Source organism: Elephantulus edwardii, unplaced genomic scaffold (genome assembly GCF_000299155.1).
Source record: "Elephantulus edwardii isolate Elephantulus edwardi_28Jun2011 unplaced genomic scaffold, EleEdw1.0 scaffold00050, whole genome shotgun sequence".
Classification (NCBI taxonomy): Eukaryota; Metazoa; Chordata; class Mammalia; order Macroscelidea; family Macroscelididae; genus Elephantulus; species Elephantulus edwardii.
In genome coordinates, this window is record NW_006399800.1 from 3846604 (window position 1) to 3866712 (window position 20109).

The following is a 20109-nucleotide window of genomic DNA, read 5'->3' on the forward strand; positions in this document are numbered from 1 at the left end:
ATGTCTGGTAATTGAACTATTCCTTTACATTATGTTGCTTAGGGTTATTGCTAAGGAAGTTTGAAAGTGACAACCAGATGAAATAGGACCTTAATGATAGCTTTATCTGCTGAAATATTATGCTATCATTCATTTATTTAAGTAATGATATATTAGAAGGTGCTGAAGTTCTTAACTCATTGACTAAAAACTACCCCAGAATAAATTCAGAAGCTATGAACATATATGATTTTAGATAATCAGAAATTAAGAGAACCAGGTATAATCCTGGTATTTTCTGATCAAATAATCTGAAAAGAGGATTTTAACTCTTTCCTCCCTCAGCTAAGAGGGGAAAAATGTTTTTAGGAACCCACCTGATAAACTGATAACTTCACTAGAAATTTCAAAGCCTATCTAGTTAAGTGTTTTGTTTCTGTTAGAGGAACAATAAAGATGCAGTTGAGAGCCTATAAGAAAGATCGAGACAGGTTTAGGAATAGTGAGATTGACAGCGTTTGGTTCCCTGGTAGACTTCAGGGAGTCCTGGCAATATAGCAGGTTATGTGTTAAGCTGCTAAGCAGAAAGTTGCCAATTCAAACCCACCATGGGAAAAAAATGAAGTAATCTCAACCTGTTAAGATTTACAGCCTTAGAAATCTGACAGAGGGTTGCCATGAGTCAGAATTGACCTGATGACGGTGAGTTTGGGGGTTTTTGTTTTTATGGACTATGGAATTATTTTTAGGGAGCTCTGGTGGCCTAGTGGTAAGAAGCTGCACTGCAATTCCAAAGGCACACAGTTCGAGGCCACCAGCTGCTTCAAGGGAGAAGGATGGGCAGTCTTCTCCCATGCCATTAATTGTCTCTGAAAACCCACTGGAGGGTCAGCTATGGGTCAGTTCTGATTCTGACTCAACAACAATGTGGACTATAGAATACTTTTTAGAAGTGAAAGGAAAGTTGTCTGTTGCCTGTATGCTTTCTTTACTGGTAAAGAAGCTCAGGAAAGTTAAGTGACAATAAAACTAAGATAGCCCAAGTTATCTAATTAATTCTCAGTTCAGTGTTCCTGTCACTAACCAGATTTTTCATTTGTAGCAGGGAATGGAGAGGGGAGAGAGAGAGAGAGAGAGAGAGAGAGAGAGAGAGAGAGAGAGTGTGTGTGTGTGTGTGTGTGTGTGTGTGTGTGTGAGAGAGAGAGAGAGAGAGATAAATGAAACTTGGGGGTGTAATCTGTAAGCAGTTATACTGCTAACCCAAAGGCAGCATCCCATGCCAGTTAGAATCCAGCAACAGCTCCACTGGAGAAAAATGAGCAGTCTCCTTCCCTGTGATTTATAGCCTCTGCAGACTCACAGGAGAGTCAGCTAAGAGTTGGTTCTTACTTGACAGCCATGAGAGTGTTATATTTATCTATCTAACTATCTATCTATCTATCTATCCATCTATCTATCTGCCATCTTTGCTTAATCTTTCAGGGTGCCTCCAAAGACATTTTATTTTCACCTTTTCTAGCAATGCATTTTAAGTTGATAGGACAGGTTTTATTGCCATTTTATAGACCAGCCAGGAAACATACAAAATTTGTATGACTACTCAAGATCATAGGGCTATTTAGAAACAAAGACAAATCTAAAACTTTTACTTCCAGGACTGTTCCTCAGTTATGCTGCCTTTTCTTACTTCCTCTCTTATGTAAATAAGGAGAATAAAAAGAACCCATTTTATTTCCTTGCAGAATCTTGTATAAAGTGGTTACTGTGTATTTGTCACTAGGTAGGGTGGGGGAATCTACCCCATTTAGATAAGCCAGAGTACCAAATATTTAAATATTTCTGAATAGATTTGTGGTTTTACAAATAGAATCTTAACTGTTTTTTTCGGGTGAGTTGAATTGACGCTCTAGTAATTTTTTTCCAGAATTGCTTCAGATCGCTGGAATTAGTCCACATGGTAATGCTTTAGGAGCATCAATGCAGCAGCAGGTAAATCAACAAGTACCTCAGGAAAAGCGAGGTGGCGAAGTGTTGGATTCTTCTCATGATGACATAAAACTTGAAAAAAGTAATATTTTGCTGCTTGGACCAACAGGATCAGGTAAAATAACTTACTAAGAAAGCATACGACCAAGTTGTTTGTTTTTTTTTAATAATTTTAATGAACGTTTACAGAGAACTTGGATTTCCATTCATTCATTGCTGCACTTCTCTACCCGCCCAGCCCTCTCCCCCCGCCCCCCAGTTCACTCTTCTCTTTCAAAAGTAAAAGAAAGACTCCCTCCCTGGTACACAATCCCCCCGCACCCCTCCCACTGTCCCAAGCACATTCCACTATGCAACCTTAATTGTGGACTCTTGTGATAACCATAATACCCTATCATACATCGCTTTTAAATTATTCAGTCCCTCATCTGTTTCAGTGCAGTATACACAATTTATCCAGTGAGACGACTCAGTTTTTTTACAAATAGAATATAAATTATTTCATTGTTGTGTCTTATTGGGAGAATCTGCTCTTTAGAAAAAATAAAACAGCCTTATATTAACCTATCACTGATATCATTGTCCCTGCTTGGATTTAAGTGGAATGTAAGCGTTGCTGTTTGTCTGTTAGGTCAGTCTCTAAAATCTTTATATTGTTGTTGTTGTTCTTGTTATGTGTCATCAAGTTGACTACAACTCATAGTGACCCTATGCCCAATAGCTCTGAATCCTGCTCTATACTAAGCCAATCTAATTGTCTCTGACACACCTACACTCATTACCCCAATTGTTGTGTCAGTCTATCTCATTTGGGATCTTCTTTCCTGTGCTGTCCTCAGCCCTTCCAAGCATGCCCTTCTCCAAAGACTGGTCCCTCCTGGCTACATACCCAAAGTGAGTGAAAACAGTCTCAAAATCCTTACCTCCAAGGAGCAGCCTGATTTCACCCTTTCTAGGACAGACCTGATAGTTCTCGTGGTAGTCTGTGGTATGCTCACTATGCTTCTCCAGCACCACAACTCAAAGGCATGTATAGTTCTCCTGTCATCCATGGTCCAGCTCTCTGATGCAAAGCAAGTAATTACAAAAACCATGGCCTGGATCAGGCACTGTAATTTATAAAAATACATAAAAGAGTCAGTTATAGTAATACAGAGAAAAGGTGAAACGTCTTTTTATATATACTGCAAATTTATTTTTATATTTTTATTCATATCAACATAATTCTAGTAATTTATTTTTTCCTCCTCTATTTCTAGGTAAAACTCTACTGGCACAAACACTAGCTAAATGCCTTGATGTCCCCTTTGCCATCTGTGACTGTACGACTTTGACTCAGGCTGGATATGTGGGTGAAGATATTGAATCTGTGATTGCCAAGCTACTCCAGGATGCCAATTATAATGTAGAAAAAGCACAACAAGGTATGTTTTCAGTGTAACTTGGTATAATCTATTGGGGATATAATCTAAGATAAGATAATATTTTGAGCTAATAAATCCTAAAATTTTGCAGTTACATAAAAACATCTATGATACACTTAATATTAATACACCAATTAGGGCTACAAAGTTTGCTTTGCCTTAGTGTCAGCTAAGATGACAACTGTGTGAAAGGCCAAATGACTATTCCATTGAGTCCTCACTACCATTATTATTGTTCTTGGTTTTCCCTCTTCCAGACTCTTAATATTGGGATTAGGGTAGGCTGGAGCCAAGGAGAGAGCAGTGTGAGTCTAGAAGCCATCACTGAGCACTGTGGAGTCAGACCGACCCATAGCTGGCCCTCTATTGGGTTTTCAGAGACACTAAATTACATGGAAGGAGATTGCCCATCTTTCTCCTGCAGAGCAGCAGTAGGTGGCTGCATTTCTCTTTCCACCTTCTGTCCTCCTTTATGTGAAGAGCTTAACAGCTTATCTAAATTCCTTTAAGATAAGAATAAACTAAAATTTTATTCTTACCATCACTTCATATAATATCTCTGCTTCTACACTTTGCTACCATCTCGGCTTCCTAACATAAAGAACCTGCAAATATTAATAGGGTAGGAATTTTTTATCAAAATGCTTATATCCAAATAATATACTTTAAAGGGAGTTCTTGTGGCCTAGAGGCAAGAACCTGCGCTGTGTGGTTTGAATCTACCAGATGCTCTGCTGGAGGAGGAGGGGCAGTATCCTCCTGTTCCAGTAGGATCCAATTCAACAGTACACAACAAGAAAGAAATGTCATGCCAGATAATATTCTATAAGCCATTAGCATAGAATGAATGAGAGAGACAGATGATGATGTTAGGTGCTGTTGAGCTGACTATGGCTCATAGTGACCCTGTGAACAAGGACTCTGAACCTTTCCCTATTCTGAGCCATTCTCACCATCATCTGATATACTTGACCCCATTGCCATAGTCACTGTATCAATCCATGTCATCCAGGGTCTTCCTCTCCTCCGCTGGTCCCGCTGGCATACGCCCAAAGTTATGTGAGATTGTCTCAAAGGAGCAACCTAGTTTCACTTTCTCCATTGCATTTGTTAAATGTGAAGCATTAAATAACCTTGCTCAGTAGCTACCTAGCCATTTAAAGTGGAGATTATTGTATCTTTTGAAATTATAAATAAAATCCTTCTTAAATTGTAGGAATTGTCTTTCTGGATGAAGTAGATAAGATTGGCAGTGTGCCAGGCATTCATCAGTTACGGGATGTAGGTGGAGAAGGCGTTCAGCAAGTAAGCAGTTGAATATTTTGTTCAAGTCTACTAAAAAGAAGGGAATACATCAGCCTCCCAAATATTGTACGTTTGGTTTCACATTCAATTAGATTCTATTTTGTTTCTTTTTCTCACCCTGAAGTCTATATACCATTTAAAAGTAGTTCATATCCTAAGATAAAGTTATTGTTGGCTATTTTAAATATCAAATTACTTGTCGTAGGAAATAAAATATTTTTAATAGCAGAGATGCTTTGTTTTCGTCTTCAAAGATCTATTTCTATTTCTGGAAAACTCGTAGAAAGTAAGTTCTGGTTCTAATAGACATGAATATACATGTTTTCATTCCTTCCACTTAGTTTGTAAGTATAAAACAGTATTTCATTCTTTGAAGTGTTGTAATTGAAGTCATAATAATCTAATGGCCAACTTCACTTTTCAATGGTAAATAATTATGACACAAACTAAAGGGTGAGGAAAATTGCTTCAGTTTTTTGAACCGAGTCAGAGAAATGTGGTCACACATAAATGTACTATTAGGATTAGAATAGAATTTATATGAAAAACAGATTTCAAATTTTCTATGTTCCCACCATTGTAAGTACTCACTATATTATAGTCAATAAAGAATTACTGGTTTTTTTTTTGTTTTGTTTTTATTAAAAATAATTTCTATGGTTGATTATTTCCTGAGTTACAATGTATCAAAATTCCTTTAGCCAGTCCAAAGAAATGTAATGATTCTTAAGATGGTGCAATAGCAACCATGGTAGGGCTGTGTTTAAAGTGTTTGACTGCTAACCAAAAGGTCTGTGAGTTAATACCATTAGCTGCCCCTAGGAGAAAGCTGTGACAGTTTTCTTCAGTAAAGATTATGTTCTTGGAAACCTTAGGAGACTGTTAGTTCTACTTTGTCCCACAAGGTCTTGGAGTCAGAATTGACTCAGCAAGCAGCCAGCAAGCTTGGTTTTTGGTTAAGTGTGGTGAATGCTTTGTCTCTTCATGTTAATTTGTAGAAATTTTCTCAGTACTCCTTGACTATAGTCGTATTACTTTCCCCAGTAAGTCTCATTATCCAATATTCAAAACTCATCGCATCAAGTCTGAACCACTTTGTAGCTGACTCTCCATTAGATTTTTCCAGTGCTGTAAGTTTCATGAGAGGAGATGGCCTGTCTTTCTCCTGAGGAGCCTGGATTTGAACCACCAGGGAGGTGTGGCCTTTGGGTCAGCAGCACAACTCCCCATGCACTAGGCCACCAGTGCTTCTCTTGTTATCTAGCGTATAGGATAATGCACTTCACGATGATGATGTCAGTTATCCGTTCTTTATTTAGGGCTTACTAAAACTACTGGAAGGTACAATAGTCAATGTTCCAGAAAAGAATTCTCGCAAGCTCCGTGGTGAGACAGTACAAGTTGACACAACAAATATCTTGTTTGTTGCGTCTGGTGCTTTCAATGGCCTGGACAGAATCATCAGCAGGAGGAAAAATGAAAAGGTAAGGGGTTTTGTGATTTTTGTTTGTTTGTTTGTTTGTTTTTAGGTTCCTGGTAGAATGGAGAGTATTTAAAATTACAGAGAATAGACACTTGGTTTCTAGTGTACTATTTGTCAGATTCACAACTGTTGTGGATTGTTAACAGAGTTGAATTGCCTGAAATAGATTACTAGTGGTTTTAAAAAATTTCATAGTAGTAAATTAGAATATATATAAAAATTATTTCCATGTGGGCATTGTTAAAATAAAAGTTGACAATTTCAATTTATATTTTATCTAAGGAGTTCTTTTATTATTTGAGATAACTACTGTACCAGTAGTTTCTACCTCCTATTCTTGCTCACTTTACTAGAAGCCGAAAAGCTTGTCTCTACTGCCCCCATAGCTGGAGCTATAATAGATCACTGCTGACTTTAAGAAATGAAGGAAGGCCATTTGAGGACCAAAAGAAAGGGGTTAGAGGTCAGACCTAATTTTATGTATGTTTCTTAAATACTTTCACAATCACAGGTTTCACTGGAACTAGGACTTACCCTCAGAGGTGTTATAGTGGCTTAGTGGGTAAGGACTTGTACTGCCAACGCAAAGGCAGGCAATTTGATTCCCACCCAGTGCTCCGAGAGAGAAAGATAGTCTCCTCCCATGCAGCATACAGCCTCTGAAAACCAACTGGAGGGTCAGCTAGGAATTGGTTCTAACTCTGGCAGTGAAAGAGAGAGAGTGACTTATCTTTAAGTTAGATGTTGAGTATCTATTTGTTGACAGATTGCCGCAAAATATAATGATGGCATAACATAAGAAACCCAGAATACACATTATTTTCCATGTTTTTCATAATAGCCACATATGATCACTTTTACTTGATTAATAATACCCTATCTAAATGAGTATATCATAGTTGTTGTTGTGTGTCTTCAAGCTGGAACCAACCCATAGCTGACCCTCCAGCGTGTTTTCAAAGGCATTTAATCACATTGGAGGAGATTGCCCACCTTTTTCCTATAGGGCTGCTGGAGAATTTGAACGTCTTGCCTTCGGGATTGCAGCACAGCTTCTTACCATTTCGTAAATTAGCTCTTTGTTATATTGCTTACTTTATGTGTCCTTGGTCTTATGCGCATTAATTAAAGTAGCAGTTCAGTAGTAATAAAGTCATGCTGCTGCTTTAATGATTGTTTTAAATTTGTCTATAACTAATAGCTCTTCAATATGTCTAAAGGGTTTGAAGCTAGAAACTTAAAAGAAACTAGAAACACACAGAAGGAAGTTGGGTCATAATTCTACCTTTAACTTGGAGCTACTTAGTGACAAACAGAAATTATGTGCTTCTCAGAGAGAGAGAGCTGTTGTGGCTTAGTGATAAGGAGTTGCACACTACCAGTCCAAAGAGTAGTGGTTCAAATTCACCAGCTGCTCCAAAGAAGGATGGGCAGTCTCTTTCCATGCAATTTACTGCCTTTGAAAACCTGCTGTGAATAGGTACCAGCTCCAAGGCAATGAACAACAACTTGTTCTTAGGGAGGAGCCCTGCAGCGCAGTGGTTAAGCCCTCAGTTGCTAACCCAAAGGTTGGTGGTTTGAATCTGCCAGCTACTATGCAGGAGAAAGCTGTGCTAGTCTGCTTTCATAAAGATTATAGCTTAAGAAACCCAAGGGGGCAGTTCTTTCCTATTTACAGGGCTGTGAGGATTTGGAACCAATCTGATGACAGTTATCTCCCCCTTAGTTCTTCTTGTCTGAAAAGTTTTCAGGAGAGATAACGAGTCCTAGTAATAACAGTGATTTTATTGTTGTTGATAGGTGCTGTTGAGTCAGTTCTGATTCATAACAACCCCGGCGTACAATAAAGTGAAACACTGCTCATTTTGTGTCTCCCTCAAAGTCAATACTCTTTTTGAGCCCATTGATGGGATTGAGCCCACTGTATCGATACGTTTTGTTGAGGATCTTCCTCTTCTTCACAGACCTGCTATTAAGCATGAAGTCCTTCAGGGACTGGTTCTTCCTCACAGCCTGACCAAAACTCATGAGGGACATTTCACCATCCTCACTTCCAGGTAGCATCCTGGCTGTCCCTCTTCAAAAACAGTACCAGAAGGCCAGGTTACACTCAGTATTCTTTGCAAATACCATAAATCAAAGGCCTTAGTTCTTCAGTCTTCCTTATTCATTGTCTGTCTTTCACATGCATATGGAGCAGTTGCAAATTTCATGGCTTGGGTCAGGAGTACTTTAGTCCCCAAAGGTCACATCTTTTATTTTAACACTTTAAGGAGAAGTCTTTTGTTGTACATTTGCTGAGTGCATTATGTTGTTTGATTTGTCCGTCTACTGACTCTATAAAATTAAACACTTAACAAACATGTTTCCATTTATTTTTATGTTGCTTCTTGATCTAGTTGTGAGGATTTTTATTTTCTTTTATGTTAATGTGTAATCAATACTGAAATCAACTTGACAGCACTCAGCAACAAGATGTATGTTCCAGGCACTGTGTTAAATACTTTACGTGCATATCTCATGTGACCTCTGTGAAACAAGGTACTATTATCATTTACATTTTACAATGAAAACAGGTTTAGAGACAGGAGAAGTAACCAAGGTCTCTTTGCTATGAGTGGCAAGGCTATACAGTTGCAGGGTTGTCAAAGTCAAAAGGTGTAAGAACTGAGAAAATGGAGACAGTGATAAAATTTAAGTGGCCAAAATTAATTTTGCAGTGATAGAGAGAAGTGTCTATGAGTCAAGCATTCCTGGGCAAAAAATTACAAAAGTCAAGTCACTGCTGAACGTTCTGCTGAAATTTTGCTTTGTGGCTGTACACATCAAATCTATGCTAGAATAATTTGGAGTTTAGATAAAAAGTATACAGTTGACATCAAACCACGATGCTAACTTTGCTTCAGGCTGTTAAGTATCTAAATTGTATAACTTTTGCTTCAGTCAGCATAAGGAGCAGGTTGTCAGGAAGTTTGACTTGACACGCCATACAGCTTTTGTCAAAAGTAGGAAAGAATCACGAGTTTCACAAGTCGAAGAAGTAGCCAAAGTTTGTTTACAAAGTTAGGAACAAAATTCTTTCTGTTAAGTAATTTAAACATTTCTGTAACTTACAAAAATGCATGTGTCACCACGACTTTTACCTCAAGAGCATTTTGGTAATATTTCAAACTAAGACTCCCAAGATTGTATGCCTGTTTCATGACAAATGTAAACATACAAATTGAAGTTGTTTAATAAACCAGCAGAAGTGTTTTGTCTTTTTCTGTCAAATGCTTTTTTTCTGTGTCTTATGAAAACTTAGAGTATGTTCTGCTTCTACTAGAAAGTCCTTATCTTCTGTTGATGACTGTTCTTTGCCTGAGTAAACAGTTAGAAATTAGTTTTCTAATATATTTCTTCAGCCAAGAGTTTAGTTCACTAATACTAGTTAAGATGATTCTATTTTATTCATTTCGCCTACTGTGTATGAAAGTTTCATCTTCCCCCTCCTCTTAGGAAATATCTTTAAAGTTATTTAAAACCAAAATAATTTCCTAACTTTGCAGAACATTGGATAAAGCATCTTTTATAAATCTGCTTTACTACAAAGTTTATTGCATTTTTATTTCTTTAATATCTGCATTTAAGGTTCTGTTTGAATACCTACCTGTAATTCCCTTCTAATATTAATATCTCTTGTACAGTATCTTGGATTTGGAACACCATCTAATCTGGGCAAAGGCAGAAGGGCTGCAGCAGCTGCAGATCTCGCCAATCGAAGTGGGGAGTCAAACACTCACCAAGACATTGAGGAGAAAGATCGATTGTTACGCCACGTGGAAGCCAGAGATCTCATTGAATTTGGCATGATTCCTGAGTTTGTGGGACGGTTACCTGTGGTGGTTCCTTTGCATAGTCTAGATGAGAAAACACTTGTGCAAATATTAACTGAGCCACGTAATGCGGTTATTCCTCAATACCAGGCCTTATTCAGCATGGATAAGGTTAGATATTTTTTATATTTTCGTAGTTAGTGTGTGTCTTTTTTGCTATTGGAATCATGTACATAACTTAGTCTAATAAATCTTAAAAACCATCTTGTTCACATGGAATACTAGCCTATTCTTCACTATACAGCAACATTTAGGAGTTGGTTTTATATTTTCCTAATGAAAATTATCATTGTAGCATAGTGCCCAAAGATACGCACAAAGACATACATGATGCCAGAAGATAGCCCCTAACTCCTCTAAATCAGACAACGCAGGAATGTCGTCCTTGCTTGTGACATTCTTTGTATATATTTTGAATATATTTGTCTAAGTAATGTTTATTAATTCCCTTATCATTCAGCAGCCGATACCGGCAAATCACTGTCACACACATTCAGTGAGCAAATTTAGTTCTTAAGAATGTAGCGTCTCTAAATATCACTTATCTTTTCTCTTTTATTGCTGTTGCTTCAGGTCAAATAATTTTATCCTCCTTCAACCTTGACATAAGTGCTTGTCAGAATGCTTATGTCCTAATTGCGCTCCTTGTCTCAGACTTATTTCCAAAATGTATCACTTAAAAATTGCAAGTACTCAGCAAGAAAGTATTCATTTAAATACTTAAATAGCTATGTATTAAATGAATAAATACAAAGAAAATATTAAATACTTAAATAGCTATGTATTAAATGAATAAACACAAAGGTAATCCTTTGCTTAATACCCTTCAGTGACTCCTAGTCTTAACTTTAGTGCACCACCTTTGTACTCCTTTAGTCATATGCCTGCTGTAAATCCTAGTTTGCTAATCCATCATCATCTTTTTCCTTGAGGGCACAAACTATCTAATTCATCATTCAGTCCCTAGTGTGTAAGCATAGAGGAGTTCAATAACTGTTGACTAAACTCCTCTAATCCTCTTCAGACTAAAAGCAAATTTGTGATTCGTTACATTGGTACTTACATAAAATAATGGAAACAGTTGGTTCTAAAAGGCACAATACTAACATACCAGGTTCCTTGAGACTTAGTTGCTTTCTTAAATTTTACATTTCCTAGAGGCTAGGATCTTGTGAAATCTGATGTTCCAAAGTATTTTGTGATGTGTATGTTTAAAGCAGGAGTGGCATCCACATCCTGAGTAACATGCCTCCGAAAACTCTATGAACTTTGATAAATGTCCATAGTTGTAGAGGGGCTTCAGGCCTTTTGTTCATAGGATCACTATGAGTGATGCTTGACTCAAAGGCAATCAACAGCAACATTTACATTGTATTCTCAATTTGATCTTTGCTATTTTAAGATTTGTGGTAATTTTAGGTACTTGTCTGAAGTTTTACCTTTGTTCTTTAGTTTTAACAGAGGGGAGGTCAGTCAAGGTCAAGATTCTAATGCTTCTAAGTATCAGTGAACCCATTTAGTTGGCCCTCTGTCAGTGAGTAAGCTACTCATGTCTTTAAAGTCAGGACTTTGGACTCCTGTGGCTCTAAAATTCTGTTATTCTAGGAGGAGTAGTAATACTGTACCTAGAGATAGGTAGTAATAATGAATCAGTACCATGTGATTAAAAAAAATACCATGTGATCAAAGATTACCCTAAATTCTCATTTTAATGTCTTTGTAGTGTGAACTGAATGTTACTGAGGATGCTTTGAAAGCTATAGCCAGATTAGCACTAGAGCGAAAAACTGGTGCAAGAGGCCTTCGGTCCATAATGGTAAGTTGGCAATACGATCACAAATTATTTCCTGAGCTGAAGTTTCAGACTTTCAAGCCTCTTCTTCATTTGGAAATACAACAAGAGAAATTAACTTAAGGGTTTTGTTTGGTTTTTTTAATTTTTGGGTTTTTTTTTTTTTTAAAGGGGTTTTTTTCTGTTAAATAATCTTTCTTTCTGCTTTTATAAAGTATTTGCTACTAAAGGGCACGCACATAATAAAATAGAGGGAAAATCAGGATTTTTCTGAAAATGAGTTTTAAGAAATTTTACATAGGCCTTTTGACCAAGTTGCAGTACTCTTTCTTGGTCCCATTGAAGCCCCCCTTCCTGTTTCTTTGCTTGAAAGTAAGTTGTAGGTGCCATAGGACTTTACTCCTAAATTTTTTAGCATGGCATAAAGACTCACAGTTATAAATATTTTTATAGTTAAGGACCAAACCTATATTCCTGCCACTTACTCTCTTCCTTGGCCACCAGCTTTGGCGCTGCAGTAGGTTTGTGCTCCAACTCCCTTTTATGGATTTCATTGCTAAGTAACATTTTGCTAAACAGGAGTTCCAATTTGAGATATACATCCATTACAGACAATTTGAGATTATAATAAGCTGAGAATCTGGACTTCTGGTGTTATTGATAAAAGGATAGCATTATAAACATGCATGTAGTTGGCATTTTTAAGGTAGTTTTAAGGTACTTGACCGTATTTTCCTTTGAGTGAACAAGTTTCTGTCTATTCCAACATTTGAGACAAATGCTCATGCATATGTGAAGGGCTTGGCAAAAATAAGTTAGGAATATACAGTTTTCAGAGTAAGAATTATCATTTGACTTCTGTCATAAGGTAAGTCAGGTGATGAAAGTATCTGGAAATATACTTATTATACTTATATACTTATTATGTGCATACATAATGACCAAATTAGGTAGCACTACAGACAAATCAGTGTTTCCTTACAGAATGACTTCTCCCAGAACTTTGTTAAAAGCTGTTTTGATAGGAAAGTATTTTCTGTATAATTCCATGTAATGCATCACTTTTTTTTTCTCTTTAGGAAAAGCTGTTACTAGAACCAATGTTTGAAGTTCCTAATTCTGATATTGTATGTGTGGAGGTTGACAAAGAAGTAGTAGAAGGAAAAAAGGAGCCAGGATACATCCGGTAAAGTATATTATCAAGCCAGTAGATGGCTCAAATTTAAGATCAACTCCTTATTGCTGTAATGTATTGGTCTGTTATAAAAATGATATTAAAACCTTTGTTTTTGTAAAGGAAACAATAAGTTCACACCATTTTGATTGGTCTTGAACAGTTTACTTCAAAGAGACATAATCTTTGGCGTGCTCTGGTGGCATAGTTGCAAGAAGCTGCACTGCAGTCCCAGAGTTGTGCGGTTTGAATCCACCAGATGCTCTGCTGGAGAAGGAGGCACAATCTTCTCCTGTACCAGTCAGATCTGATTTGACTGTACACACATACACACAAAATAATAAAATAATTTAAAAATCTTTATTAAAAAAAGAAAGATATAATCTTTAATGTCATTGATGTGTAACTTTTAAAAAGGTGAAAATTGTAGTAATCTATACCAGCAACAAGAGTGGCTTTAGTGGCAAGGAGTTGCACTGCCACCCCAAAAAGAATAGTGGTGATCTGACTATTAATTTTGACTAATTTAAATGCAGGTGGATTTAATTAGAAATCAGGTTCTCCCACTGATATGTGCTAAATGTCAAGCAGCTGAGTTATAATTATAGATTATGCTTAATTTCCTGAATAAAAGGATCTTTTTGTTAAGTCTTTACAATTAAAGTTTTTTCCATTTAATTAAGTCCAGCAATCTGTTCATCCTTGATTTTTTTCTTTTAAAATTTTTGGTGAAAATATATCACAGCAAAAACAGCTTCCATTCCATAGTTTCTAGACATAATAATCAGGGACATTAGTTTAATTTTTCCTAGTGTGCGAACATTCTCATTTGTTTTTGTTTAGCTGTTTAATTTGTATTTCATTTGTTTGTCTCTCACTTTTCTCATCTGTGCTTTAAATTAGCTGTTGCTGTTTGGTTGGTTTTGAATACATTTTTTTATTCTTCATTTTTATTTAAAAACCCCCTCAAAATACTGATGGTCTTTCTATTTTAGGGCTCCAACGAAAGACTCCTCTGAAGAGGAGTATGACTCTGGAGTTGAAGAGGAAGGGTGGCCTCGCCAAGCAGATGCTGCAAACAGCTAACTTGTCAGACTCTTGTCCTGTATATAAAGCTTTTCCTTCTTTTGCTTAGGATCATAACTGTCTCTGCAGTCTGACATTAAAGGAGTTGGATCTGTCTATCTTGGATAACATACATGGTCAGCAACCTTTAGGACAAGAATCAGATCATGTATTATATTGTAATATCACATTGATTTATAACAGTGGACATTATGTGGACTTCAATGATACAATGTTCTGAGATTAAAATGTACATTACTTTGGTTCAGTTTTTTAAAAATATGCTTTAACAAAATTCTTAAGTCCTTTTAAGCAATGCAGGTGTTGCAATAACTCTGAATTTTACAATAATGTTACTCTACAAATGGGAAAATAAATTATTTCAAATTGAAGATTGAGGTACCATTCTTTAGTTTAATCATTTTCCACCCACATTTGTGACCCAAAGATTCAAGAATTTTATTCATTTAAAAACTGGAACAGGTAGTTTCCAAATAGTTAAAATTTAATGAGAAATAATCCTAAAGAAACACATTTTGATAATTTCTGTTACGTTCTTAGTCTTAACCTGTTAATGCATGACACTAAGTTCCAGTTAGCGCTGTGGAAAAAAGCCTCTGCTGACTTACCTGATGTGTCATCTTGGATCCATTTTACTACCGTGAGTGAGTCGGTGGAATGAAATCTACCTTAAATCTTCAGAAAAAGATGCTATGTCTAATTTTATAAATAGCATGCAGTATTGGTCATAATAACAGCCATGTGCTGAATGAAATGAAATACTTGAATATTGTGCAATACCTAAAATAACTGAGCTAGTGTGTATCTGGTTTTTAATTTTGTTTTCGGTCCTGAATATTTTTTAGCTTCATAAGACATTAAAGAAAGTGTATGTTTTGCTTTCAACTAAAGTAAATTTGTTCATACTAAAAAGTATTGGGCCTTCATTATATACCAGAGGTAAAATGAAGATGATTTGGGGCTTAAAAATTAAAATTATTTGAGTCTACAAATAGTAAAATATTTGGATACCTTTTAAATTTTTTTCTATGTTAATGTTTCATTCAGGTCAACTTCATTTGAAATTATTTAAATTTGCGTACATCAAAATGCTTGTTTTTGTATTTTGGTTTATAAATTCTAAAATATTCCTTACCCTTTTTTCAATAGGAAAAGAACTTTTAAGCTATTGTTGTTGTGTGCCATCGAGTCACCTTTGACTCATAGCAACCCTTATGTACAATAGCTCTAAACCCTGTGCCCTATCCTGAGCCAATCTTACTGACTCCAACACAGCTATTCACAAATTCTAATCCTGTCAGATTGGGCTTTATGATACAATAAAAGCAGTATAAGAAAGACATCTATTCATGGCGTGGGTAACACTAGAAATATACTTTTGCTGGAATGTAGGCCTGGTTACTACAGGTTGGCACAGAAACAATTATCTTTCTTTAATCTCCTCAAAACCTAGAACCAAGTGCTGTCGAGTAGAATTTCAACTCATAGTGAGCCTGTGGGACAAGGTTTTCAAGGCTGTAATCTTGGACCCTGTAGGTTTTTTCCGAGGCTGTAGTCTTCACAAAAGGTGCTCTGGTGGGGTAATGGGTTATGTGTTTTGCTGCTAATGGAAAGGTTAGTAGTTTGAATCCACCAACTGGTCCTTGGGAGAAAGATGGGCACTCTTCTCCCCTAAAGATTTACAGATCAGAAACTTAACATACAAGGGACAAGACATCATGGATGAGAATCTACCAGATTGTAGCGGGTATGGGTAGGCGTCACAGAGGCAGACTGACTTTCTCCCTCAGGTCACTAGTGGGTTCAGACAGACAGCCTTTGTGTTAGTGGTGAAGCGTTGACTTGTGACACCAGGGTTCCTTTTAGTCTTTTTAGTAATGGTTCATATTCTTTTAAAGAAGTCTTTCAGATTGTAACTATGTTCATTATAGCATCATCATTTTCCTTTTTGTAGAGTGAAAATTGGAGTAGCTTCTAAATACATTAAGGTTGTTCTTCCAAAAATGGACTGAGAGACATTTTAGTCACAACTTAACATTTAGTTTTGGAAGTTGTTAACATAACTGATGATTTTTAAATCACAGCAATATAACTACAATTTGTACATTGAAACTCAATGTTTTGGCATTTAAATAAAACAAAAAACTCTACGTGAAAGCCAGTGTGGTGGTGTGTCCTTAGAGCAAGGGTGAGGGCACAGTCAGCCAGAAGAGCAGTTTCCAGCAGGGCCCAGGAGTGGCATGAGTGCCTTGATTTGCAGAATTGGTTAATCCTTGGCACTTTCATGTTCATCTGATAAGCTCTCCAAGCTTGTCAGTTACACAAAAAGTAGAATTAAAACTTGTTAAGTATTTGTCAAAATCGTTATTTAAATGTTCCACATATAACCCAACACTAGAGATAGACTGAGGTTTTCAAGTCTCTGCTGTGAAGATGGCGTTGAAAGTGAAGAAGGAAGCCCTTGCCCTTCCCAAAAAAGGCCAAGAAGGCAGTCCTGATGGCTATCGACAGCCACAAATAAAAAAAAAGATCTGCATGTCACCCACCTTCCGGTAGCCTAAGATGCTGAGACTCTGAAGGCAGCCCAAATACCCCCAGGAGAAACAAGCTTGACCACTATCAATCATCAAGTTTCCCCTGACCACTGAGTCTGCTCTGAAAAAGATAGAAGATAACACACTGTGTTCATTGTGGATGTCAAGGCCAAAAAGCACCAAATCAAGCTGTAAAGAAGCTCTGTGACATTGACCTTGATTAGGCCTGATGGAGAGACAACTTGCTCCTGACTGTGATGCTTTGGTTGTTGCCAACAAAATTGGGATCATCTAAACTGAGTCAGAAGGTCAAAGACTGTAGTCTTCAATATGGATTGAAGCTCAACATCAAGAAGACAAAGATTCTCACCACTGGACTAATTGGCAGTGCTATGATAGGTGGGACAAGAGATTGAAGTTGTTAACAATTACATATTGCTCGACTACACAATCAACATTCTTGGCACTAGCAGTCAAGAAATAAAGACTTTGCACAAGTAGCACAATAAAAAAAATTGATGAGAGAAAAAAAATAAAAAGACTAATTGCAGTGGGAAAATCTGCTGTCAAGGACTTCTCCCGAGTATTGGGAAACAATGATGTCACTCTAGAGACTAAGGTGTGCTGATCCAGGCCATGGTCTTCACAGTTAGATGCTGTGCATCAGAGAGCTGGACAATGACTAAGGATGACAGAAGAAGGATAGATGCCTTTGAGTTGTACCGAAAAGAGTCTTGAACATACCATGGACCACCAAGAAAACAAGTCTGTCTTGGAGAAGGTAAAACCAAGTCTCTCCTTGGAGGTTAGGCTTTTGAAGCTGTATCTCACATACTTTGGGCACGTGACCAGGAGAGACTGGTCCTTGGGGAAGGACATCATCTTTGGAAGGGTAGAGGGACAGCACAGGAGAGGAAGACACCTGGATGAGATGGACTGCAGATGAGATGGATTGATAGAGTAACTGGGGTAATGGTGGTAGGCGTGTTGGAGTCAGTGAGACTGGCTCAGGGCAGGTTTCAGAGCTGTTGTACATAGGGTCTCTCTGAGTCACAGGCGATCGAAGGCATATAACAAACTGAGTCCAGCTGGCTAATTTGAAGTACAAATTTTTCTCACACACAAAAAAAAGATCTTGCTAGTCTCTGGAGAGGTAAACACAACTTCAGTGCATTATGATAGTGGAGATGAAGTCTGGACCAGCTGCAGTAGAACAAGGGGCTAGTTTAAATGGTCCGGAGGAACAGGTAGGAATTTGCCAGAAAAGAATAATGAAAACTAAGTCTCACAGAGGGAGCGCTGGTGCCGTTATGGGAAAGGATATGCAGCTCAGCCTCTGAAGAGTCAGCTGTGAGTGGATCCCAGGTCGATGGCATGCAACACTAAGTCTCAGAAGTGTAAACCAACAAGGGAAGCTATGTCTAACAGCTTCGGTATCTGCTATGAAGTGACAATATTCTCCACCCAACTGAAGACAGCACCTTATTTCACTGAGATGGGACACTTGTCTTCCCACCAGGTCTGTAAATCTCCTGAAGGATTCTTGTTACGAAAACTCCTCCAGCTCCCATCACATTGATTTCGCATGTCTTTCAGTTCCTTTTTTACTTACTCTTTGCTGCGTTAACAGATTCCCTCACTCAGCCTTTCCCAATAGCATCTAACATTGTCTGCCATTTCCTGTATTTGAACAGATCTCACAAACTAATTTGTTGTCTTTCCAATAGCACCAAAAGCTCCACTAGGGTGAAGACTGTGCCTGTTTTGTCAGCTTTTAACTTAACACTTCCCAGAGCCATGTTCTTTTCATATTTGGTGCTCAAAAATTGTAAAGATATGCATAAATGTAAAATGTGCCATCTTAATTACTTTCAAGTGTGCAACCCCGTGGCATTAAAAACCATACCTAAAAACATCACCACTAAAGACTTTTCATTCATCCCAGACTACCCATTAACACTTATTCGTTGTTTCCTCCTCCCAGCTCATAGTAACTAACCACAATGTTCCTGTGTCTGCATTTGCCTATTCTGTATATTTCATATAAATGGGGTTATATTTGTCTGTTGTGACATATTTCACTTAATGGTTTCAAAATTCACCCATGTCATGTAATTACTAGAACTTCATTGCTCTGTATGGCAGAAAATAATCCTGTGCATGCTGCTTGTTGCAAAGTCCATTTCCACCCCTTTGGCAGAGTATTCTTTGAACAAAGTAACCATTTGATGAACACACCCATCAAGCTCTGGTGGCATATGGGTAAGTGTTCATCTGCTAAGTCAGTAATGTGAATCTCTCCAGTGCTCTATGAAAGATACAGCAGCTTCCACTGACACATAGGCTTGGACAGTCCCACAGGGTCACTGCATCAAAATCATCTCGACAGGTTTTTTATTATATATACCTTGATCTATATATCATACCTTATACAAAAATTAAAATGGATCATGCTTAAATGAAACTATAAAACTTCTGGAAGAAACAGAAAAGAATTGAAATTTAGGGCTAGGCAAAAAAATTTTTTAAATCCCTTAGACTTAAAAAAATAGTTTTCTTTTAAAAGTCCCTTAGACTTGACACCAAAAGTATGATCCATAAAGAAAAATTTATTAACCAGACTTTACACAAATGGAGTACTTTTGCCTATTAATACTTCTAAGTAAAATAGTGGACTAGACAGGTGGCAATTCTGACCCTCTTCACTGAAGACAGCAGAAAACCCTGAGATTAAAAAGAAACTGTAGGAAAACAGTATGACTGATGGAGTGTGATCATTCTGAACAGTCAGAACTTGGTTAAAGGAAGTATCCACACCAGGGGCTAACTGATGAGAAAGGTATGATCTCCTCTTTCTCACATGCCTTTCTAGAAATCAGAGTGGTGACTGTTGCCACTTTGACCTATCAGGTGACTGGCAACGTCCCCCAGCTCATCCCTCCTCCACAGGAGTCCTTTTGTATCTGGTGTCAGGTGTGCCTGGCTCTCCACTGAAGGTCACCCTCCGGGTGAGTGCAGCACCACCTCTGATTGCATCCCAGGCCTTTTTAACTATACATCCTCTTACAACATTCACAATAGCTATACTGGAGCAGTGAACCGTCCTTAGGGATTTTGGGTGACTATCCGTGAAGCACTGGGAAATAATAAGGCTCTGGGAATTGAAGAATTTCAGCAAATAAGTGCAGTCACAAACATACTCATCTATGTCAAATTTGGAAGCTAGCTACTTGGTCAATTGACTCGATCCATACTTGTTCCCATTCTCTCAAAAAGACCCAACAGATTGTGGAAATTATTGAATACTACCGTTACTAGATCATCTTGAAGTACAACATCGTGAGTGACAGGATTATATCCATACGCTTACAAGGAAGTCCAGTAAATACCACTATCACTCAGATATATGCACCAACAACCAGAGCCAAAGAAGAAGAAATAGATGATTTCTACCAACTTTTACAGTCGGAG

The 20109-nt window shown here is 37.5% G+C and overlaps 1 protein-coding gene across 1 annotated transcript in view; it reads left to right on the forward strand.

Moving 5' to 3' along the window:
- Window positions 1-14481, forward strand: part of CLPX (caseinolytic mitochondrial matrix peptidase chaperone subunit) — a 45923-nt gene extending 31442 nt beyond the window's left edge. Inside the window, exons 7-14 of the mRNA XM_006886657.1 lie at window positions 1904-2080; window positions 3225-3389; window positions 4606-4694; window positions 6014-6178; window positions 9864-10163; window positions 11776-11868; window positions 12924-13030; window positions 14014-14481. Of these exons, the coding sequence (XP_006886719.1) occupies window positions 1904-2080; window positions 3225-3389; window positions 4606-4694; window positions 6014-6178; window positions 9864-10163; window positions 11776-11868; window positions 12924-13030; window positions 14014-14104 (1187 nt within the window). The 3' untranslated portion in view covers window positions 14105-14481. The remainder of the gene's footprint in view (window positions 1-1903; window positions 2081-3224; window positions 3390-4605; window positions 4695-6013; window positions 6179-9863; window positions 10164-11775; window positions 11869-12923; window positions 13031-14013) is intronic.
- Window positions 14482-20109: the final 5628 nt, after the last annotated feature.